We start from the raw sequence: 23,656 nt of genomic DNA, 5'->3' as shown, positions 1-23,656 counted from the left end.
TTGTATATAATTTAAAATAGTTATCTTAAACGAAAGTGTTTTCAACAGACAATACATTTTTTAACAATAATATTTTGTGGAGTTTTCCTTCTACAAGAGTGTCGTTTTAGATATTTTTCTTAATTTTTATCTCTTTCAGTCATCTTTAATATTTTGTTATAATTTAAATTTTATTATTTTTATAAAATAATTTATTGATAATTAAAAATGACATTATATCATGATATAAATTATTTATTAGAAATCTAAAATATAATTTATATTACTTATTCATAATTTAAGTAGTATATTATATTGTATCATTTCTTATTAAGACCATTGCATGATTGTGAATTTTCAAAGTTATTAAAGTGGGTCAACCCAACTTCATCTGAATTGACTCAGCACATGTTATTCGAAAAATGAGTTGATTGACTCACCTAAAATAAAATATGTAATAAAACCAAATTTAAATATTATTTTATTTTTTTGACAAGTAACCTAAAATTATATTTTTTAGGCTAAAAATTCAACTATTCTAACTTTTTGTTAAATATAATTTTTATATTCAAAAATGATTATCTAAAATAAATGTATTAGTTACATTAAATAAACAAGTATCCTATGTATTGCGCGTGTAGGCTAAAAAATTAGTTTATTGAAAATTAAAAAACTATTAACTAAACTTATTTGAAGTAAAACTCGTAAAACTTTGTTTTTTTAAAGAAATATTTGTCAATGGTAAAAAAAAGGAGGAGTGCTAGTTTTAACAAAAAAAAAATAATGAGGAATTTTTGTTTTTTATGGTGGAAAAATGAGGAGTGTTATTAAAAATATTTCTAATTCACAATTTTATCACACTTTAGTATTAATTAAAAAAATGAAACCTAAAAATAATGTGAATAACTCATTAAATTAGAAGTAGCATTAAAAAAATTATAATTTTCAAAAATTTCAGCCAATAATAAAAAGATATAGAAACATTTCTCACATGGAAAAAAAAAACTATATTTATATGTTACTAATATTTCTCATTCCAAATAATTTAGGAGGGATGGGCTGACATTGAAATAAAGATGGAATTGCAATTTGCAAGGTCCACGTTAATATGTTTCTATGACGCCATATGTGCTTCGTATCTTGTACACAAACGCGTTCGTATCAATGGTTATCTCATGTCAGGATTCCAGCTGTTTTGCAAGCAAACAGGAATTTCATCCACCATTTTGTGTAAGTATAAATCATTTCATGTGATTTGTATGCGTGTTGGTAGTGGTTATATTTACTCAATATTTATAATATAATTAATCTTATTTTAGTTTATACTGATATAACTTTATTTTTATCACATAAACAAATGTAAATTAAAATAATGTGTTTAATTGGTGCAAATTAACACCGGACCGGGCATCAATATTGTTGATATGATAATAATTTATTTGAATAAAAGTAGGAGTTCAATTTTTATGTAGTAAACTTTGTTACGTTGTTAATTCATTAAAAAGCATTCTAAATATAACTTTCAGTTAAGATAGTTATTAAAAAATTAATAACTTTATCATATGCATATGAGAATATATGATTAAATTACAGTATAAAAGATATTTCTAAGATTCATTGTCCAAGACCTCAAAACACATTAATTGTTTCGTATATACATCTTATTAACTAATAATTAAGATATTTTTTATTTTTTCAATAAGAAATTATTGGACAGAGAAATTTAATCCCTAATTATGGACACGCTTCAATCTCTTAATCTCTCCCCAAGCAAGAAATATATAACACACCTCTCTCTCTCTCTCTTTATATATATGCATACACACACCATACAACAAGAAGGTCAACATAATAAAACTACACCTCTAATCTCTAAACTTTTTATAATTTTATTTAGTAGATGACAAACTCTAGGTGGCTATCTTTCTTGCGAAGAAGAACGGGTGAGTTTAATAATTTATGCAACACTTAATTTTTTTTATTCGTCTTTCGCTTATGCGTGTGCATTTATTTATACGTTACACACATATGATCTTCCTTTAAGATGCACTTTACTTAATATCTTCTAGAACCACTCCAGCAATAAATTGTAGTAAACATGAAGGTGGACCGTCTTCTGGTGGACTACTTGGAAGCAAGCTTAGAAGCACGTCATTGCTGCGACACAATCCTTCAAGCTATCCATCAAACAAGATTTGCTTACGCAAGAGTCACCAATGTCGTTGTCAAGCTAAGCCAAACAACGTCTTATGATGATGACCAATCCCAAAACCCTATCCACACACAACTTTCTTCCTTCGTATAGCATTACAAAATAACCCTTTGTCTATTGTGCAGTTCTGTGACATATATTCACGACAGATACATGACCCTCTTACGTATGCTATTGTCAAAGAAAAGGAAAATTCAAAGAATATTAACTATAAAGCGTGTTTGCAAGAAGGTTGGAGGAATTGGTTTAATCGTTTCGCCCAGCGTTCTTCTGGCTGCTCTATTGGTGTTTGCGTTTCATAGTGTAATTGGGTTGGTGGTTGTTGCACCATGTATAGTTGGTTGGTCATAAGGAAGAGATTTAAGTGGAGTGAGTATTCGTGAAAGGTTCAACACTACTACAAACTCTTGTATGAAATTGTGTGAACAACTTGATGTTGCTGCCAAAAGGGTTTATGTGGTGATCAATGAGTTGGACACTATGAGCCGAACGATTAAGAGGTTAGATGATGAGGTTGAACATTGGAGAGAGATTGCTGATATTTGTGTGAAGAATTACTGCAAGTGTGAAATATTGAAGCGGATTGTGAAGGAATTTCAGGACAACAAATCTAATTAACTTTTTGGATATGTTGCAAGAGATTGAAGTGCATATCAATTTGTGCTTTCTCAACGTGAACGGATCTAGAAGGCTAGTTATGCAAGAAATCACGGGGAAACAACGTTAAAAGAACTTGAAGATCGAGCATATCTCTTTTGCTTATTAATTTCATAGCGAATAATTTTTTAGCAGTAGTGCACGAGTCAAGTTCGATCAGAAACTTCTGCTCTATGCACACACAGAGGAATGTTTCACAAGAGTACGTGCTCATTGTTTCAATTTTCAAATTGTCTTTGTAATTCTTTGACTTTTTTTACGTCTTCATAACAAGTAATAAGAATTCTTATTGTACAGTCTCTCTCTCCCCCTTAATTTTGTTGCCAATAATTTCTGTTATAAGTATTGATTCACATGATTTAGTTTTATGCAGCCCGAAATTATAACTTTTTGACTCCATCAAATATTTACTAATATTATGTTAGTTAATGTAGATTCTCGGTGTCTTAATTAAGTTCTTAGAAGAGGATCTTAAACAAAAAAAGATTGGTAGACGACAATGAGATTGATCATTTTTTTTTTACAAAAATTAATTATTAATAAAAAAATAAAAATACATATTTTATTTGAGAGAGAAAAAGAAATAAGCGTATATTAAATAGAGATAAAGAAACAAATAAAAGTATTGAGAGAGAAAAAGAAATAAGCGTATATTAAATAGAGATAAAGAAACAAATAAAAGTATAAAATATGTATTTATAATATATGGGTATTTATATATCATTACTCTTATTAAATAAGTATTTATAATTTTGGCTCTCCTTTAATTTATGATATCTGATTTTAATCCCTACAGTTTAGAAAATTCATAACTTTTTGGGTTACGTGTAGAGTAGATTTTAGGGTTTTTACATTTGAGTATAGGAAGAGGAGAGTAAACAGGGGATATTAAAATTTTTGAGGGTGCGAAGAACCAAAGAATGGAGTCATGAAATTCCTAGAGTCCTGTTACTTTTACATGAACAGGTTTATGAGGTTTTGAGGGTATGTTTGATTTAAAAGATAAAAATAAGAGAAATTTTTTAATTAAGGTAAAATAAAAAAAAGTGTGAAATATAAAAAATATATAAAATTTCTCTCTTCTTTATCAATACATTTATATCATGTACTTTCACTATTACATGGGACACCTCTCGTTACATTTCGAAAATTTCATTTCAAAATATAAATTTATATTTTAAAATAGACTTTTCAAAATGTAAAAAAAGGTGGAAGATACATTAATGAAATGAAACTATATAATAGCCCTCTATCAAACACATCAAGAGTGACTTTTACAATTATTTAAAGCCCAGGCAGTGATGGGCCAGAGGCTAAAAAAAATCTTCTTTCTCTTAATCTCTCCCTCTTCCCTCCATATTTTTAGAGGATCACATTTTCAAGTGAGACCTACTAGCACACTTAGACTTTTCAATCCTTCACTATTTACTATTTAGGAAGGTTCCAAAATAGATGAACGAATTAATGTTAGCTTATTTTGGTTCCTTTTTTATTATTCATTCCTCTCTTAGAAGTTTCTTCTATTTTCAGCGATACCGAACACTATATGTTAGAACATTTTCCATGAAAGTTGACATATAAAATATCTAATTAATTTATTAAATAAAACACAAAAAGTTAGCAGCAACAGTATATAATGGGCATCTTCTCATTCAAACATTTTTTTACATAACATGAGTCCATCCAATTTTTAATTTACTTATGTTAGTGGCGTACATCAGAATATTTGGATAAAAAAAAAGTTATGCTTATTTAAATTGTTTTCGTGGATGTTTGATAAAAAGTAAAAAAGATGGTTTTGGTTCCCATTTTTATATTTGGTGAATTTCTTCTCTTAATTTATTTCTAATGAAACTACAATAATACACCTCTATTAAAAAAAAAATCTGTAAAACTCACCTCTGGCCAGTAATTATTTTTTAAAAAAAATCTAGGAAAGTGGCCAAAAGTCATGTCATCATCATTATTATTTGTTATTAATTTAAATAGTTCAAAAGAAGAAATAAAATAACAAAGCAAAAAATAAAAGAGAAAAACCTAAAGAATGGAGTAGATCCAATAACATGAGATTCTTGGTTGGCCGTGGAGTTAAGAGATTTCATTTAACTAATCATCTGGCCACGGTGTAAGGTTTTTCGCCATATGCTGCACCTAAAAATTTATCAATTTGATCCGGTTTGTAGCATTTGGGGCCCCACTAAATGAAGCATCATGTGGGGTAAGCACTTCGATTATGGCACCATTCTTGTTCCAGATTCAATTGACTTCCCTCAATTTCTTGTACTCCTGAAGGCTAACTAGGGAAGCCTTGACCTTGAGCCAATCAGCAGGTTTTGGCATGATAATAGCAATGTATCCTTCTCTGTAAGCCTGAAGGGTTAATGAAAATAAATTCATAAGGAGGGGGAATGGAAAAAAATTAGAGAATAGTTCATAGCACAAACTCGTGTATGCTCTAACTATCTCAACGAAACACCCAAGTATTTAGCAGTAGCAACAATCATTTTGATAAAACTGGATAAGAACGAAGATGAATAAAAGGACCTTCATTACAAGGAACCCTTATTTGAGAGACCTAAACTCTCCCTCGTATTTCCTGATTACTCCCAATCTGCCCCACAATTCTACCTATCCATGCTAATCTATCATATTGTCAATTACCCGATCTGCTACTAACAATTTCCCAACTAACAGATTCTCATTAGTCATTAACTAACTCTTAACTATATTTAACTGAGTACTGAGGAGTGGGCTATTCCCTACTTTCCCTCTTCTAACACACGCCAGGGATCTAACACATTTACATTAATGAATCAACTTCTATGCCAACCATATACCACGGTAACCGCTGCACAGATAACACCACTTCAGCTGTTAAACCTATAATCCTGCACGCATGTGGTAATCCACTATTTCTAATAAATAGGATATTTCGTAACTATTCGTACATATAGTATATTTTATAATTCCTACCACATTAGTTCCCCATACACATGATACTATATAATTTACATTGGGCACTACACTCAAGGGTATCGTCAATTAAGTAATGCTATAATAAACAGCCTAATAAAGAAAAAAATTCATGAATAATCACAGAAGTATCAATCACAACACAATGTGAAATAATGACTTTACAACCAATTTTAACAGCATGAGATAAATCATTTTTCAAAATATAATGTTTCATACAGATGCATCTGCTAAGGTATAGTTATAAATTGGCTCCTTTCCTTCATAGGTTCTTGAGTAGATGGGAGATGGTCAACCTTCTTAGGTGCGCATACATGAGGTGCATATCTACCAAAGAATATTTCTAGTGCCTTACATACATTTTCCCACTATCCTATGAACCATAAACACAATTTTTTTAACCATACTAGTTACTACCACAACCAACAGTTCTCAACATCTCTTTCTCTTCCTTTGTGAACTGTATTTGCATTCTTGATTGTACTAGCATTAGACTACAGCACCTATAAAATACCCATTGATCACCATAAGTAAGACTTGGCAAATAAATCTGGTATCGTTGCTGCACAAAGACCCTATTAGTTCACACTGAAACTTCAATAACAAATAAAAATTCCCTATTTAAGTAACCACTACATGCCTATAGGATGGATTCAATTAAAAAAGATAACAACACTAGCCAAATTTGATTGTGATTTGTGAAGAAGGTTGGAAGATCAAACATAGTAAGTGGCAATACTGGTTTTCTATTCTCCATTGTAATATGCATAATTGCTCCTGTTATAAGAAAAGTTTATCTATGTTATCCAGCATAAATAAATAGGCTGGATAAGAACTTGGTTATTCTTACCGAAACATTAAGCAGTTCTGGCTGCTTGATTAATTGTTGATTGACTTCCAAAAGGGAGCCTTTGACGCAACATCTATGAAAAATCACGACAAGTCAAGCTATCAGAAAGTTAAAATTTAAAGGACAACGAGAAAGAAGAGGAGTTCGCTAAGCACACAAACACAGCACATAAACGAACTTTTGATCATATGGATGTATTATAATAGAGAACTTACCTCACAATATAAGAATCATTTTTGGTAGAAATTTTACACAAAGCCGTATTGGACTCAAAGTGTTGTGCATTCTGCACGAAAACACATCCTATTAAAAGGAGAAGAAGAAGAAGCTACTTTTCATAAAGTAAAGCACTGTACAACGCACAAAATTCATTAAACAGTAACATTAACAACAACAAGCTCTGCATTTTCTTGAAAACACCCTATATAATATAACAAGATAAAATTTGCAACTCAATCCACTTGCAGAAATAATGAAATAATACCATTAACAAGTGGATCCATTTCACAACAATAAAGCCATTAATTCTAGACTTCTATTCTTAAAAGTAATATCACAAATATGAAAGCATTTTTCAACTTTGCACCAAAAAACAATAGAAATCAGGAATTAGCATTACTAATTCTTCATACGTATCCAGAAACAGACAGAAGGAGAGTGTGAAAATTCAAAATTGAGAAAAATAAGTACCTTCTTCCGCTTTCCAGTGACTTTCATCCCGCTGCGATCAGACTTTCCAACATTGAAATCAACGGCTGTGATTCCACCTTCATCCTTGAAAGCAACGTGGGAAGGAGCCAACCCAATCACGCACAAGCTATAAGGTAACAACAACAGTTACAGAGAGTTTTAAAAAAGAAAAAGAAAATACCAACACAATTCAATTCCAAGTAGAATGAATAGTATACCCATTGGCGTGGCGGTAAACGTACTGATCGTGAGCTGGCTTCATAAAATCTGCACTTCAAATTAATTATTTTCATCAGAATTAAGTGTTAACCCAGCTACAATCGAGGTTTAGGGTTTATTAGAAAAATAATTACCTAGGGCGAAGTAAGTGGCAAAGTTGGTTTCAACGGCGGAAGGAGGGATCAGAGGAAGATTCTGCACGTCAGGGACTAGAAGCTTCTGTAAGTCTTCCTCTTCCTCTTCCTCTTCGACTAGTTTGGTTTCTGAACGGTTCGATTCATCGACGATATGGTCCTTGTTTATGGTTGACATTTTTTTATTTATTCAATTTTAAATGAGAGAGAGAGAGAGAAAAAAAAAAAACTGCAACAAGCAGCCTTCGACAAATAGGGTAACACTCGTAACTAGTATGTGGTAACAGGTATCAAAGGTTACAGAACCACTGGGTTCGTTGGTACTTACAAGTTACAAGTGAGGTGACAACAACTTAGGATTGAGGATTCTCTTTCTCTGTGTTTCTTCTTAAATCTGATTGGGCCTCACCCTTTTCCATATGACTTATATCAAATGGCCCAATAAAAGTTATTTTTTAATAAATATTTTATTTGCACTCGTGAATATGTTTGAAAAGAAAAGTTCAGTTAAAAACATTACTTACCAAAATAAATATTGACATTACTACTAAATTAAATCTTATCTTATATATAAGTTTGAGGAAGGATAGTTTTCTTTTTGAGACTGATAAATTTATTAATAAGAAATTTATCTTAAATGAAAAGTAAAATCTTTTGTTTATTCGGATAGTACTCAAATAATTTCAGTCCATTAAAATTTTTGTTTAATCACTTGGTTAATGTTTTTATCAAATTTCTCATTTAAAATTCATTATTGGAAACTTATCTTAAAACATTAATTAAATTCATTAGTATGAAATATTTTTATTTTTTGGTCCTAATTCCTCTACATCTATTAATCATATTGATTAATTAATTAATTATATAAATTAGAATAGTTATAAATTTTAGCCTCCATTTTCTCCTCCAAAATTCAACTCCCAAATATACCCTTAAATGTTCACTTTTTTCATTTTGAAGTTTTTGAAAAATTATTGCTTCTTCTTTTTACTAAACTGGAGAATTTTAACAAAGATAACAACAATCAAATTGAATTTATCCCTAAAATGCCATAAATATTTTTGCTTCCTTTTCCAGGAATAATTGTTTGAAACCAGCATTATCTTTAAGATAATGAAAATGAAAACCCACTAATCTCTAATCCCTGTGGCCTTAAAACTGGACGCGGGTAGGGAAAGTCTGGCCAAAAGCCCAATTTGCTGGAACAACACCTCGGAAAAGTCTAGTTACACCATCGGTGGTGGTGACCTTGAAGGACAAAGATTGACCATTCAAATACTCGTTGGACTGCCAATTTTCTCCCCAGTTTCTTGTCATGGCCATCCATCCAGTTTTTGAGCCTTTGATATACACAGATTTGATAGATCCAGCTCCTCCCACATTGGTGATCAATACAAGCTCAAAGTAGTTGTTCCCATTCATAGTGAACCTAACTCCTCCCTGCCTCGCGCATGGAACCCTGCAAGCAAGACAACGTTATTAATTAATTAATTTGCTGCCAACCAAAAATGCTCGCCTTTTATTTATGCGGATAAATAATTTTAAAAAAAAAATGTTACTCGTACAACAAATAATTGTAATTTTGAAATATGATGACTGACGTGGTGAAAAGAGATAGATACAAAAATTGATGTATGTGTATTACATTTCTGATTTTAGAGGGAATATATTAAGACTTAATACACAAAGATATTGAATGAAGTTCAAACCTTTGGTAGAACACGGGCACGATCCCTCCTCTATAGATAGCAATCTTTTCCCATGCGGGTTGAGACATGTCAAAATGTTTGAGAGGTGGATTGCACCACCCTCCTTTGTTGGGGGACAAGGACAAATTGGGAGGGCAGAAGTTCGTGGCGGTTACGATTACTGATTTTCCTTTTAAGCACCATTTGGGGTCTGTTCGATAATCGCATGTGATTTTGTAGCACTCCCCACATGAAGCTCCATTGTTAAATAAGGCAGTACTCAATGCTGTCGTATCAGTTCCATAACCTGTTGCTGAAAAAATATTCCCATACCCACAAGCTCCTCCTACACAAATATATGCAAACTTCAGTGAGGGAAACAAATTTAAATTCTCTTTTCTTGTTGTCGTCGACTGACATGTAAAATGTGCATCATTTTTATGAGATATAATAATTAGTGTATTTTGCACTCAATTATATGAGTCATTATTTGGTAACAATTGTGTCATTTTCTCTTTGACAATTGACATGAATATATCATTGTATAAAAACATGGTTGGATAACTTTGAAGTACAGTGGCTCACCATTTGTCCCAGAGGCATCGATACCACCATAAAAAGTGGCATGGGCACTGTTCCACCCAGAAGGAGAGAAGCCGCAATTGCTAATTGTGAAACAGCATAATACGAGGAAGCTGACTAAAACAAGCATGACTGTAGTAGTGGTCATTCTTGTGTTTTTCTTACTCAATTATAAGTGGCTGCATATATAGGATAGATGTCTTTAATTCGTTGGTGAGCTGTATTGCGAGTTAATTGGCATATTAGAGATTGTTTGACATGTAAGAGGTTAATAGAATTTATTAACATATTAAAGATTAGTTGGAATATTAGGAATTGATTGACAAATTGGTGAGTTAATTGGCAAATTAGGATTTAACTGACAAGAATCACTCTGCATACGTTATATTGGCAACATTTTATTTGCTAACGCGTAGTAAAATGTTAGTATGTTACGGCTTCACCTGACGATATATTCTTTTGTACTATTTTCCGTTAGTTACCAGAAGCTATATCTTTATATACGTATCATCTTCTACTAATAAACGTTGTCGTTTCACATTTTTTAATACTACTTAATTGTTTTTACCTATTTAACTACTCCTAATATCTACTGAAGCCCAAACACCTACTGAATTGTGTTGGTAATTACGAACACAAACTTAGAACTCACCCTAAAATCCAGACTAACAAATTGGAATGGAGTACATATGGGATATGAGTTTGGAGACTTGAAGGTAGTAATTACTGGGTAACTAGCATAGTCATCTGTATGATGCACACAGGCTGGGTATATAATAGTAATAAAGATATTTTTTCATCTTTTTACCCATAATACATTTATTTATTTTTATTATTGGTTGTTCACTATCATATAATTGCAAAATATAAAATACATTTTATATGATAGTGAACAACCAATAATAAAAATAAATAAATACATTATAGGTAAAAAGATAAAAAAAAAAATCTCTAGTATATACTTTGCGTAAAAAAAGATAAAATCAAATAAAATTCTACTTTATCCTTATGTAAACTAAAAATGGCTAAAAAAATTAATAAATATTTAATTTAAATATATAAACGTTAAAATACCAGTAATATTTCAGAAAATAGCCAAAGCACTAAAAAAAATTGTATAACTAATATTATTAAGAAGATCAAATAATTTTTTTCACTAAAAAAAAAATTAGAAGTCCGATGAAATTATTTGCTAAACATACTGACAACAATTATTACTTCTTAAGTCATAACTGGAGTAATTTTTAATTTCTTGACAAATATAAAATATTTAAACTAATAATGTATTGGAATTATATATATATATATATATATATATATATATATATATATATATTAAAAATGTATTGATAATATATTTACTAATTTAATGAACTAATTATTGTTAGATTAAAGTTTATTAAAAATCATGAGTGTGAAATTTAAAAAATGAAAACGATATTGGTATAATTTCATATAAATTTAATAATAATAATAATATATGATAATTAAAGATTATACACTAATATTATAAAATACATTTATAATCACATCTGATTACAAATTATGATTATAAATTATCACGTATAATAAATTTTTTAATTTTATAATAATTATTTTAAAAATTAAACTAATAATAATTTATAATTATACCAAGTGTAAAATTGTTTAACATTTGATGATTAAACTCATAAAATATTTAATAAAAAAAATTGTCATGGTGACATTTTCTACTTAAATAATAGAACCATCTCGTTTCAAAGAGAAAATTCAAATCCAGAACTATTATGCTTTTTTAAGCGGGTGATGCAATGCAACTGACGAACTAGTATGAAGAAACAACACGTTGCTTCTAGACTTGAATTTCAATTTTCAGGGAATTAATGTGCTTCAATTCCAGCTATTCTATTCATTTCGTGGGTAATATGAGATCTGTTGAAGCTGAAGCCTTGGCTATTTTAGAGGCTATTGTAGAGAGCCATTATAGAAACTGATTGTAGTTAATAGGATTAAAGGAAAGTGTACAACCCTTTCTGAATTGGCCGCCATTGTTACAGACTTCATTGTTAGCATTTGCATACATAGGCTTTCTTTGGTAGGAGACAATCTAATTGCGTTACTCATGCTTTAGCTCGGGTATCGCAATTTCATGCTAGTTCTCATTTTTTTTTTATTACATTCCATTTTGTATTCAGAACTACATTTCAAAGGATATGATATGAGCTTTTTGCATGAAAAAAGAGTTGTACTAAAAACTCAACAAAAGTGTTCACATAGTATCGTATGATTCAAACTCTGAAGATGTTTATTTTACACGGCTTACAGCTGACATATAATTCCTTATATAATTCCTTCATTAAGGCCATCAAGTTCATATTTACCAAATTCAAAAGCAGAAAAGATAGGTGGCGGGCTGCTCCAGTAAAATAATAAGCACGCCACTGCCGTTTCGTTCACGAGAAAGTCCAAAACCCACACAACTCAATAGTCCTTTGTAGCCCTTAAAACTGGACACTAGTAGGGAAAGTCTGGCCAAAAGCCCAATTTGCTGGAACAACATCTTGGAAAAGCCTAGTTACACCATCGGTGATTGTGACCCTAAAGGACAAAGATTGACCATTCAAATACGCATTGGATTGCCAATTAGCACCCCAGTTTCTTGACATGGTCATCCATCCTGTTTTTGAGCCTTTGATGGACACAGATTGAATAGATCCAGCCCCTCCCACATTGCTGATCAACACAAGCTCAAAGTAGTGTCTCCCATTCACACTGAACTTAACCCCTCCCTTCTTCACGCATGGAGTCCTGCAAGCAAGACAACGTTAATTAATTTCCCACCAACCAAAAATGCTCTCACATTCTGACATTCATGTGGATATGTAATTGAGAAATCATAGTAGCAGCACATTTTAGTTCTATATCTCTAACATACTAATGTTTTTTTAGGCAAGTGAACATAGTCCTGCTCATTAAGTCAAAGATATTATTTTCACGATATGTGATTGTTTTTTATTTAAAAGAATTTTACATATGATAAAAATTAAATATAATTTTTTCTGTTAAATAAATCATTTTTCACATATAATAAACACATTGTGACCTTAATTATACTATTGTGTCATTCCTTTGAGTTTTTCAACATACTATTTTGATCATATTATACTATTGATTAAAATTTATTAAAAATCTTAATATTTTTTTAGATGTCACATTTTATTTAACTACCAATTATAATTTAATAAATTTTAATCAATAATAATAGAATATACGTTAAAAATGACTTAGGAAGGACAAGACAAACCTAGGTCTAAATTCTAAATAGTTTACTTACAAAATTACTTACAGTTTTAAAGATAGTATTATTAGACAAAGATATTGAATAAAGTTAAAACCTTTGGAATAAGACGGGCACGATCCCTCCTCTATAGATACCAATCTTTTCCCATGCGGGTTGAGCCATGTCGAAATGTTTAAGAGGTGGGTTGCACCACCCTCCGTTGTTGTTGGGCAAAGCAAAATTGGGAGGGCAGAAGTTTGTGGCAGTTATGGTTACTGATGCTCCTTTTAAGCACCATCTGGGATCTGCTTGATAATCGCATGTTATTTTGTAGCACTCCCCACACGATGCTCCATCGTTGAATAATGCAGTACTTAATGCTGCTGTATCAGTTCCGTACCCTGTCGAATACAGATTCCCATACCCACAAGCTCCTCCTGCAATCACACACAAATATATGCAAAAGGGGAAAAACTTTAACAAATTCTCTTACTTTGTTGTCCTTGAGTGACATGTTAAAAACATACTTTTTATCAAATATAATAATCATGCGATTTTATAAGCATCTTAAGGGAATTAAAATATAGAAAAATAAGGTACTGGTACTATAGTACTAGACTCACCCATTGTCCCAGAGGCATCGCTACCTCCATAAAAAGTGGCATGGGCATTGGTCCATCCAGAAGATGAGAAGGCGCAAGTGTTGATTGTGTAACAACATAATACGAGGAAGCTGACCAAAACAAACATGACTTTAGCCATTAGTATCTTGCTTCACGCACCAAATATGCTCAAGTCAATACCCCGGCCGAGTGAAAAATAAGGATGTAATGATAGAATTTGTATTAAGCACGGAGTTAGTGTTTAAATAAGGGATCAGACTCGCTAAGGCAACGATGCCACACGTGAATGCCGCAACAAGAAAGAACTGAGAAAAAAAGAATATCATTTATTTGCATTAAATTTATGTGTGCATATTGGTACAGTTCTGGTGTCATTCAATTATTCCCACGTTCTCTTATCTGACACTTCCCTTCTTGCTCACATGCACAAGAGTCGTAAATGCATCCAAAAAAACCAAGATTAATTGGACATCCCCATCTGATCGTGTCTTTTCTTATTTTCCTTCCCAATTTTAGTTCCATCGTTTCATTTGACTTCTTGGTTTGCAGCTATTTGCGGATAAAATCACAGGTAATATTTTTGCGAAATGGAGCAAATGTCACCGATGGTCACATGCAAATGCTTGGAAATGTCATAATTAATGAGTAATATCCACATGTCCCATTTTGACTAGTAATACAGATTGTTAAGGCTATATTATAGATGGTGCTAGAAGGCACAAGGTTAATTGGCAATATCACCGTCGATTCAATTAGAGAATACACAACGTGGCATCTATATTATGTATGTATAGACTAGAGAATCATAGAATTGGGGTTGGATATATATTGTCTCATTTGTGAAATATTGAATCTATCGGATTGATGATTACTTGATCCACCGTCAAGCAAAGCGAACGACAAAGAAATTCACATTGGACATTTGGACCCAATGACAACTGTAATCAACATAGTATTCAGAATTCACCGGCTTTCCAATTTTTCTAACTTTCGTAATTTTTTTAGAATAATGCTATTTCCAATCAACATAGTATTCAGTATTCAACGAAGGGATTCTGTGCGAAAAACATTCGAAATTTTTTACTGTATATCTTCAGGAACTCCTTTTCTTGAAATCTGTCTTGGATTAGTTAGGTGAGTATTGCTATAATGAATTATAAATTAATAAATAAAAACATTCATTAAAAATTATGATAAAGATATATTAATAGTAATAGATTATATATTTAATGCAAACCTTTTTATTTTTAATTGTAATATAAAATTGTTATAATATATTGATAAAAAAAATTGTTATATTATTTGCTATGTGATTTGTAAAGATTTATGAAGATTTTTTTTTATGACAGAAGGAAAATAATTTATTATTAAGAAAGATAAAATTCCCATATTTTTTATGATACGAATCTTTAGTAAAAATTACTTTCAGTGCAAATAATAGTAATAATAATGAAAAGGAAAAAAAAAAACTGTTTTGCACCATATAACACTTTTCAATTATATTTGCAACAACAATATGTTAATATTCACATATCTTAATGATATTCTCTCATATAAGTTGTTCAATGGTACATTAATTTTATTATTGCTTTTTTAAATAATTCAAATTATATCCTTATCGTATATAGTTTGAGTAAAATTGCCCCCTCTTGCAAGTGAATTTTTGGACGATTCAAACAATTTTGAGATCTGATAAAAATATTTAAAAAAATTATTACAAGGGTTTTGTAATCAATAATCATAAGTGTAAAATTCTAAAACTTTCGATTAAAAAATACTCCTACGAAACTTTTGGAGTATTAAATCATTTCTTAACTTTTTTTCATTTTTTTAGCCAATAATTAATATTTTAAGAAACCTATTGTTTCATACGAAAAGGTTTTGTATAAAAACGTGATAAAGTCGCGTGTCATTATTGGGAAAAATTAAATTTTTTTTTTAAAGAAAAGTGATTGCTTCAATGTCATTATTTCCAGAGTACCAATATCTTTTCACAGTGAACCAAGAAAAAAAGTGAAAAAAATAATCTAAACATACATTAAAAAAGCATAAAAACATTAAAAGTACATCATAATTGAATTAGAATTTAATTTTAATATATTTTAAATTTTATAATCACAAAATATTTCAGATATTTATTTTCAATTTCTAAAATATAAAAGATGAGTAGTATGCAAATATAAATGAATGGACGACAAAAGTAATCCTAATTCCTAAGGGTCATTTAGCAAATAGAAAATAATAAAATCTTAAACAAACAAGTCATATTATCAATATCATATTACAGTTAAAGTTACAAGCACACGTGTTTATTATTGAGAAGTGATTCACATAATTTATTGGACAAATAACATTTGCTTTTGTGATTTATTGATAAATTAAGGAAGGTACCAATAAGTAATAACCTTTAAAATATGCAAATACCGTGGAATTTATCATTATAAATATTAATGACTTCATAAAAATCATGTAGGTTTGCCTCACAATTATCGTCGGAATTTTGTTTCATAAATACTATCAATTTTGTTATTTTAAATACGAAACCCATAATTATAAATAAATTAAGACCTTTTATAATTTTATCAAAAAAAAATATTTTCATATATTAATATAAAATAAATTGTTTAAAATAACTTTTTAAACGGTATATTTGTTCTAGATCACTATATTGAACTCAAATTCACGAAGCAAATAGCTTGGTCCAAACACAAGCAAATAATATGATCAATCCAATTTAAGTCCGAAACGAGGATCACCTCACTAGTGCACCATGACAAATAATATGCTTGCATTGCACTAGATGCAAATAAAATTGTGCTGGGCATTTCACATACATCATCGCTTGCACATGCATAGGCATAACCACACTTATCCTTTGCTCAATTTTCTCCTCATTTTTTCAAAAGCCCTAATACGTTTACATAAAATCCCCATCTACACATGCATAAGGAAGGATTTCATCTCGGGGCACAAAGAAAATGAATCGTTCTTGACAGAAAAATAGATTGTCATGCTATAATTCAATAAATCCTCCAGGGTAACAGTTTCTAATAATAAAACTTCTGAACAGAATTCGCATCGTCCTAAATATTTGATTTTTTTTTCTTCAGGTCCTAAAACATAATTCTCCTAACAAGGAACAAACCATAGCAGTCATCATGGATGAAAAAAAAAAGTAAATATTTCGATATGTTAAACTGACTTTCAGAGATCTTCCACTTAGGAAATGAAAAATTCACTTTTTGAAAAAGGAAATGATAATGAAAGTTCTTCAAAAGGAAAAGATGAGCAAACGTTGGAAATGAAGGTATCCAGATAGCAATTCATAGGGTGAAAAAAAACAATTATCAGAAATCATCGTCATCCTCCTCTGCAATATGCTTAGCCAGCTCTTGCTCTTGCTGTTGTCTCTCTCTTCTCTTTTCAGCACTTTCCTTCTCTTTGTGTGTGTTTGGTGGAAATCGAAGTGCTCGAACCGCCTCATTGTGCATGTTAAGACAGAAAGCAATCCGAGAATTAAAGGCTAACTGAGGCTCATTTGTGGAGTAAATATCTCCAGTTTCTTTGGACACCATCCAACCATTGGCATGATCCAATGTAGCATCAATTGCACCATCACGAATAGCCTTTGATACAATGCTCTCAGCATCTGCAACAGGACTTGCAGAGTTCAGCCTCAGTTTTTTAGCAACATCAGCTAGAGAGATGCGAGAATAGGAGATGCTGATGTTGCGTAAACCAGTCCTGATGACATTATGCCGCAAACGAACAATCAAATTATGGGTTCTGTCTGCATTAAAGGTAGTGGCAAACTTGTCCGCAATATTCCTAAACAGTTCCAAGTCTCCAATCCGCACAGCCTGAAATTTCCACAACATAAGCTAACACTACCACAAAGTTGTACAATATTGAATAACATTATCATGCATATGAAATTATTAATTGTTGGGATACAAAGAGAGTGTTCACAAATATGTAAGATGGAATGAATTTATAGTTGAACCAAAAAAAGTGCACTTGTCATGATTGAGAGAGAGATCGAAACAGGACTAATCATAATGATATCAGGAACCAGTTTAGAATGATGTTATCATGATAAACTTGGGAGCATAACATGAACTTACATTTGTAAGCTCAAAGTAAGGCCTTAGAGCTTTCTCCATTCCTTTCTGCATGAAGACAGTCCGCTCAGGTATTTCTCCCAACAGTAAACGCACTATCACAGCCCACTTGTTACATTGAATTCGAAAACCCCGTGCAGCAACAGGAGCTTTCCGGGCGGCCTGCAGGAGAGACTCTTTTGCATCGGTATACTCCAGCTGAATTGTCCGAATTTTCCCTAGGTAGAAGAGATAACGACAAAACTGAAAAGAAATACAACAAATGAGGATAAAAAGTGAAGGGAAAATGAATCAAAAAAGAGTCTCAGAGCAACAATAAATTAGACTACATAAACACCAATAATACAATAGTTGAGGACATTCACAAGGGATTTAACACAACATCTCTGAGCACTGGAATAAAAGGTAGAGATTGTTTACCCAAAATAAAAAAATCAAAGCTTAGGTGCTCAGGATAAAAGAACTACTATACCTGCTGGTTTGAATGTGCTTCAAATCGAGGAGCCTTCGACCTCAACTTCTCAGCCTGATCATATAGGTTGTAGTGAAGGTAGTTACGAAGTAACAAATTAAGAAGTGTTTCCTGCATTGAATCAACAGTCAACAGATCAGTTAAAAATTAAATAATTTGCATGAATTGTTTGACGGATCATTCTATATTCAAGGAATATTTATTGTAAGTGCGTGATTTAATAAGGAATACAATTGAAATTTTAAGATAAATCAAAGCTATAATTACTTACAAACCAGTCATGTGAATTAATTGATAATCCATAAAAGCTATCAAATATGTCCTTGGTTTTAACATGAGCTCAATTCTAACAATGATCATAAGCCCTTAAGTAAAATAGCTCAAGGAAGTTTGAAACAAACCTGACCCAGCTCATCATGGCGGAGGGTGGCAATTCGGTGCAATGCAAGAAGGTTGCTGAAAACAAAAAATGCAAAATTTAAAATTACTTAAATATAATTCAGTCTTGAACCTCCTTTTTTTTAACATTACAAAGATTAGCACCTAACTCACCCCCGAATTTCAGCAAGATCTCCCATAAGTTCATAGCTATACGAATAGTAAAAATACAGTCTGGATGCAATAACATCAACAGTTCTCCTGTTTATGTTCTTCAGCCAAACAATGCTAGCTGAGGAACAAGCTTTGGCCTGAAAAGTAAAAGAAACATTAGCTTATAATCAGTTGTCACTCATCAGTTTGCAAAGTCAAAAAAGGGGAACTGACCTCACTGTATTTTTTCTGATCAATCAGAAAAAGGAGTACAAGCAGGTAACAGTAGATTTCTAGCTCGGGCAACAAGTGTTTGGCTGGGGTTTGAATCGCAGATGTTGCAGCGTCCACTTCCATCTCATGATCATCATCCTACACAATCAGTGACAAAATTAGGAGTCGAAACAAGATCACACCATAAAAGCATAGGAAGGAAATATCACATTATTTCCCAAAGCCAGAGAGAGCACTACGCTCATTGACCTTCTTCAAGTTCCCACTATTAATTCTTTAAACAGAAGTAAAATTATACGAATTTTCCACATGAGTAACGAAATCACCAGAAGTATCTTTTAGAGGGACTACTCATCTTCATCCACTTCATAATTCAAATTAAATGAAACATAGACGACTACTCATCTTCATCCACTTCACAATTCAAATGAGTGTAATAATAAAAGCAACAAAATCTAAAGCCCTATTCAACAGGAACAACCCCTGAATCTAAGATAGAAGTTCACCTTGGGAAGATACGCAGACAATTTGGCGTGAACTTCAGAGCCAGGAGTGAGAACATGATCGAGAAAAGAAGAGATAGCGGATGCTGTCAATTTCCGCCTCAACGCAATTGTAAGGCGAACAGCGCGAGCAATTCTACGAACTTCCTTCGAGTACGAACCGGTCTCGATAAGAGACGCTATCTCCTTCAAATCTGCAAATCCAAATAGCAAAGAAAAGAAAAAATAAAGAGCGAAAAGCTGGAATAGTTTTGTGAAAATGCGAAATCGGCACAGTGGAAGTGGTTAGAGAAAGATACTATATGCTTACGCTGCAGAGTAGATGGAGCAGGCGAAGAAACGGAGTTGGAAGGCGTTGAGCGATCCTTCATCTCTAGATCTTGAGTCATTTTGAAGAAAATCTAGCGAAAGCGCAAAATCAAGCAAGAATTAGGGGAATCTGATGCAAACCCTAAGAGGGTGAAGAAGACCAAATTGGAAGCAATATGGTCGCACAACTGGCACATGTCCTCTACAGACTACAGTCACCTCACTTCACCTGATACGAAAACTTGTAAACGTAAAATGGGCCTTTGATGAATGGGCCAAGTCAAACACGGGCCAGGTTTGTTTCAGAACTACAAAAAGCAAGCTACTAAGCCCAATGTATTCTCTCAAAAATAGTATTATGCAGCTTGTAGCTTAACTGATTAAAAAAAACATTTAATGTATTTTATTAAATATTTAAATTATTTTAAAATATATATTAATATTTTTTGTTTTAAATATAATAAAAAAATTAATTAAATAATTTTACTTTTCATTGAATACTTTTTGTACAGTACTTTTCATTGAATACTTTGAAAAAAGGAAAACAAGTATTTATTTCCTTTGGTCTCTAGTCAGTTTAATTTATTTTTCTGGGAATGCAAATTCTAGTCAGTTTAATTGACTTTATGACAATAATTGTAAATGATTATTATTTTTTGTTGTAAGTATATAATTTTGATAACCCATGAGCTCCCTTTGAACAGCACAACAACAAACAAAAATTGCATTTCTATCATGATTCATTTAAATGAACAAAATAATACTTTTTTAGAACTGTCCATAAAGTTAAGAATAATCACAATCTTCAAAATTGGTTGTGATATTGTCAACATATGTGTAATTCCTCATCACCAAAAAATTGTAAATTCTGCTGTCCTCTTCTGAATTAGTAAAAAGGGGAAAAAAAATAAAAATATATATATATATATATATATATATATATATATATATATTAAAAAATCCTAGCAGATTGAGTTAATTTTGTGGAATTAATTAATTTTAACGCTATAGTTGCCTCCTATTGAAAAGAAAAAAAAAACAGCAGAAGCATTGGTTTTATCTATTTTTAAATGTTAATAATTATTATTACATTGTTGACTGATATAATGTAAACATTTTTTAAGTTTTAAATAATAATCATTTTAATTTAAATATTACATCGGAAGGATAAATGTTTATTCTTATATAATTATTTTTTTTTCACAATATGTAATTAAAATTTATAACAGATAAATATTTCATTATATAAATTTTATTATCATTTAAATTTATAATAAATAGCTTTGAACATATACATTATATTTTGTATTTATGTTGAAAATTTTAAATTATGATAAAGGTTTGTTTAGAGTTTAATAGTTATACATTGTGTAAATTTTATTATATTTTTTATCAATTATAATTTATTATTGATATGTCTTTTAAGGTTTGTAAGCTTTTTTTGACTGCAAGGTTTGTAAATCTTAAAAATCATTAAATTTATTATACATGTAATTTAATTGTGATTGAATGATAGTGTAAAATAACTTTATTTTATTAATACATAACTTTTTTCTTCTTTTTTTACTATTGGCAATTTCTTTTAAAAAAAATGTTGAAATTCAATTTAAATGCAAAGATAAAACATAACAACTTAAAAGAAATCAAGTACATAGATAAAATGACTATATTGAGACTCTTTTAAGAATAATTAGACGTTTTTCTAAAAAAAAAAAAAAACAATTAGACCTGATTGAACATTTAATTAATAATGAGACAAAATTAAACAAAATAAATTAATAAATAAAGAAGAGAAATATAACCAAGCATACTTTTTTGTGTTAAATAACTTCGTTAGATACATGATATAATTAAAATATTACTGGCTTTCCAAAAAAAAACCACCTTCATATTTTTTCATCGTTGGCTTTCAAAATTAAAAGGATAATTTAATGCACGATAATTTTTTTTTATAAATTCCTTACAACAAGTTAAAAAAAATGAAGCAATCATGTATTGTATAACATGGATTTTATATATATATATATATATATATATATATATATATATATATATATATATATATATATATATATATATAATATAAAATTTAAAACAGTTTATCAATATAACATAAATGTAAAACAATATGAGTTTTTTTTTACATGTAAAATCTATGTATAAGTAGGGGTCACATACATGTATTGTACATGATAAACAAACACTCGAAATATATCATATATTACAAATATAAAAATTAAATGTAATAGTTGTTACTTGTGATAGCCTTGTGTGGTGTGTACAGTCTACGATACTTTGAGGTTTTTCTTTTCTTTTTAGACCACAAATATTTTTTTATTGATGAAATTTTTTTATTGTAAATAATAAAAGTCTTTATTTAAGTATTTAAGGCAACATTTCATATTATTTCTTTTCATAAAATTCAAACATAAACTAAGGAATATCACATCCCAATATATTCGAATCGATGCCACATATGTATATGTAAGGATAAGGACTAAGGAATGTTTTATAACATTTGATTCCAATATCGCATTTTTGGCAATAGCCCCTATAATTTAGTCAGCGGACACATTCTTCAGATTCCTTCACTGATGCAGTGCTAATGCAACTGGACTTTATTTATTTGCAGGCAATTTTTACAAGAAGAAATGAAGGGACTCCTCATTTTGGATACTCTTATTCTTAGCTCCAACCAATGGGTCAATGACCTTCCTCCAAGTCTTGTAGTCAACAGCACCTCCAGTATCAGGCAACAAGAATCCATTGACATAGAAAAATGGCGTCCATACACCCCTCTCGAAGCAGCATACTGCATTTTCAAATAAACTTGAATTAAACTAACAAGAAAAATGTATTTGATAGAAGGAGGGGGAACTATGTTCACGTGTTTTTTCAAGTCTTAAATCAAACAATCAAGATGTGAAAAATATTAGTTTTGACTTTTGAACACAATTTCAAATGCAAACATCTTCAAGTAAGTGGAATTAATCAGAATGCAACCTAAAAGATAAAAGAATTTGTCTTACCTTAAAAGAAACTCTGGTCTGAATATCAGTTTTTGTGTCATTGAAGGCATTCTTTATGGTGTTATAATAAGAGCTCCCAACTACTTGTGTTGCAGACTCCGCTACTTCCTCTATAACAGAAGCCCTAGATAAGTTCCGTGTTTGAGCCCCATAGAATTTCCCCTGTTAAAGGGTATGCACCAGATATGGTGAGTAAGAAACTTGAATAACTTTTCGCCTTTTCATCTAGAAAGATTGCGTCTGAGATGCAAATGCATTTAATGTCTTAAGCACAACACAACATAAAAATTACAGTGACGTCAATATAAACAACTTTAAGCCAGATAACAATGATTTTACAAGTAGCCATGTTGCTCTTCCTTAAATAGTTATGACAGGTATGACTTATATTAAGGCATGTAACGCATGTTGCTGATTCAACAACGAAACTTTCACTGTGCGAGCCCACCAGAATTTCCCCATGAATCAGATGCAGCACTCAACCACCATGTGATCAATATGTAAGGCTATATTTGAAAATTAAAACAGAACAAGCAGAATGAAAACAAAGAGAATAAAAATTCAATAGAAGAAAACAACTTTCCATCTTAT

General features: G+C 30.9%; 5 protein-coding genes across 6 annotated transcripts; all 5 read right to left on the bottom strand.

The window, feature by feature from the left end:
* Positions 1-4,802: 4,802 nt before the first annotated feature.
* On the bottom strand, positions 4,803-8,110 carry LOC100775677 (protein Abitram). Of its 2 annotated transcripts, none has more exons than XM_003527497.5 (6): positions 7,715-8,110; positions 7,580-7,628; positions 7,362-7,488; positions 6,887-6,957; positions 6,672-6,744; positions 4,803-5,218 (listed from the first exon to the last, which is right to left on the bottom strand). In XM_003527497.5, exons 1-6 carry the CDS (start codon positions 7,890-7,892, stop codon positions 5,105-5,107), a joined length of 612 nt encoding a protein of 203 aa, XP_003527545.1. In that variant the 5' UTR covers positions 7,893-8,110; the 3' UTR covers positions 4,803-5,104. The 2 variants fall into 2 exon arrangements, with proteins under 2 accessions (XP_003527545.1, XP_006581155.1); XM_006581092.4 differs by lacking the exon at positions 4,803-5,218 and adding an exon at positions 5,332-6,324 and having other exon boundaries at positions 7,715-8,090.
* A 756-nt stretch (positions 8,111-8,866) lies between these two features.
* Positions 8,867-10,114, bottom strand: LOC102662391 (expansin-A11). Its single transcript, XM_006581091.3, has 3 exons — positions 9,988-10,114; positions 9,424-9,748; positions 8,867-9,173 (listed from the first exon to the last, which is right to left on the bottom strand). Exons 1-3 carry the CDS (start codon positions 10,112-10,114, stop codon positions 8,867-8,869), a joined length of 759 nt encoding a protein of 252 aa, XP_006581154.3.
* Positions 10,115-12,187: 2,073 nt separating this feature from the next.
* Positions 12,188-14,162, bottom strand: LOC100792023 (expansin-A11). The gene is made up of 3 exons (XM_006581090.4): positions 13,867-14,162; positions 13,359-13,680; positions 12,188-12,771 (listed from the first exon to the last, which is right to left on the bottom strand). The coding sequence occupies exons 1-3, from the start codon at positions 14,003-14,005 to the stop codon at positions 12,465-12,467; spliced, it is 768 nt and encodes a 255-aa protein (XP_006581153.1). The 5' UTR covers positions 14,006-14,162; the 3' UTR covers positions 12,188-12,464.
* Positions 14,163-17,085: 2,923 nt separating this feature from the next.
* Positions 17,086-20,257, bottom strand: LOC100814379 (probable 26S proteasome non-ATPase regulatory subunit 3). Its single transcript, XM_003527484.5, has 8 exons — positions 20,038-20,257; positions 19,731-19,921; positions 19,225-19,362; positions 19,012-19,148; positions 18,861-18,915; positions 18,460-18,570; positions 17,991-18,230; positions 17,086-17,726 (listed from the first exon to the last, which is right to left on the bottom strand). Exons 1-8 carry the CDS (start codon positions 20,114-20,116, stop codon positions 17,214-17,216), a joined length of 1,464 nt encoding a protein of 487 aa, XP_003527532.1. The 5' UTR covers positions 20,117-20,257; the 3' UTR covers positions 17,086-17,213.
* A 2,418-nt stretch (positions 20,258-22,675) lies between these two features.
* Positions 22,676-23,414, bottom strand: LOC113001852 (uncharacterized). Its single transcript, XM_041016055.1, has 3 exons — positions 23,358-23,414; positions 23,066-23,227; positions 22,676-22,876 (listed from the first exon to the last, which is right to left on the bottom strand). Exons 1-3 carry the CDS (start codon positions 23,412-23,414, stop codon positions 22,676-22,678), a joined length of 420 nt encoding a protein of 139 aa, XP_040871989.1.
* Positions 23,415-23,656: the final 242 nt, after the last annotated feature.

Source organism: Glycine max, chromosome 6, assembly GCF_000004515.6.
Source record: "Glycine max cultivar Williams 82 chromosome 6, Glycine_max_v4.0, whole genome shotgun sequence".
NCBI lineage: Eukaryota > Viridiplantae > Streptophyta > Magnoliopsida > Fabales > Fabaceae > Glycine > Glycine max.
The sequence above is the reverse complement of the archived record's forward strand: the minus strand, read 5'-3'. Positions and strand labels throughout refer to the sequence as shown.

Coding starts and splice junctions, on each gene's coding strand:
- LOC100775677 (XM_003527497.5), bottom strand. CDS start 7,892: ATGTCAACCATAAACAAGGACCATATCGTCGATGAATCGAACCGTTCA. Junction 7,489..7,579: donor GTTTACCGCCACGCCAATGG/GTATACTATTCA, acceptor GTTACCTTATAG/CTTGTGCGTGATTGGGTTGG. Junction 6,745..6,886: donor AATGATTCTTATATTGTGAG/GTAAGTTCTCTA, acceptor GATTTTTCATAG/ATGTTGCGTCAAAGGCTCCC.
- LOC102662391 (XM_006581091.3), bottom strand. CDS start 10,114: ATGCTTGTTTTAGTCAGCTTCCTCGTATTATGCTGTTTCACAATTAGC. Junction 9,749..9,987: donor CGATGCCTCTGGGACAAATG/GTGAGCCACTGT, acceptor ATATTTGTGTAG/GAGGAGCTTGTGGGTATGGG. Junction 9,174..9,423: donor GTGCCCGTGTTCTACCAAAG/GTTTGAACTTCA, acceptor TCTTGCTTGCAG/GGTTCCATGCGCGAGGCAGG.
- LOC100792023 (XM_006581090.4), bottom strand. CDS start 14,005: ATGGCTAAAGTCATGTTTGTTTTGGTCAGCTTCCTCGTATTATGTTGT. Junction 13,681..13,866: donor CGATGCCTCTGGGACAATGG/GTGAGTCTAGTA, acceptor GTGTGATTGCAG/GAGGAGCTTGTGGGTATGGG. Junction 12,772..13,358: donor GTGCCCGTCTTATTCCAAAG/GTTTTAACTTTA, acceptor TCTTGCTTGCAG/GACTCCATGCGTGAAGAAGG.
- LOC100814379 (XM_003527484.5), bottom strand. CDS start 20,116: ATGACTCAAGATCTAGAGATGAAGGATCGCTCAACGCCTTCCAACTCC. Junction 19,363..19,730: donor TGTCTGCGTATCTTCCCAAG/GTGAACTTCTAT, acceptor CTGATTGTGTAG/GATGATGATCATGAGATGGA. Junction 18,231..18,459: donor AAGCACATTCAAACCAGCAG/GTATAGTAGTTC, acceptor ATTTCTTTTCAG/TTTTGTCGTTATCTCTTCTA.
- LOC113001852 (XM_041016055.1), bottom strand. CDS start 23,414: ATGGCTACTTGTAAAATCATTGTTATCTGGCTTAAAGTTGTTTATATT. Junction 23,228..23,357: donor TTGTTTATATTGACGTCACT/GTAATTTTTATG, acceptor ACCCTTTAACAG/GGGAAATTCTATGGGGCTCA. Junction 22,877..23,065: donor AGACCAGAGTTTCTTTTAAG/GTAAGACAAATT, acceptor TTTTCTTGTTAG/TTTAATTCAAGTTTATTTGA.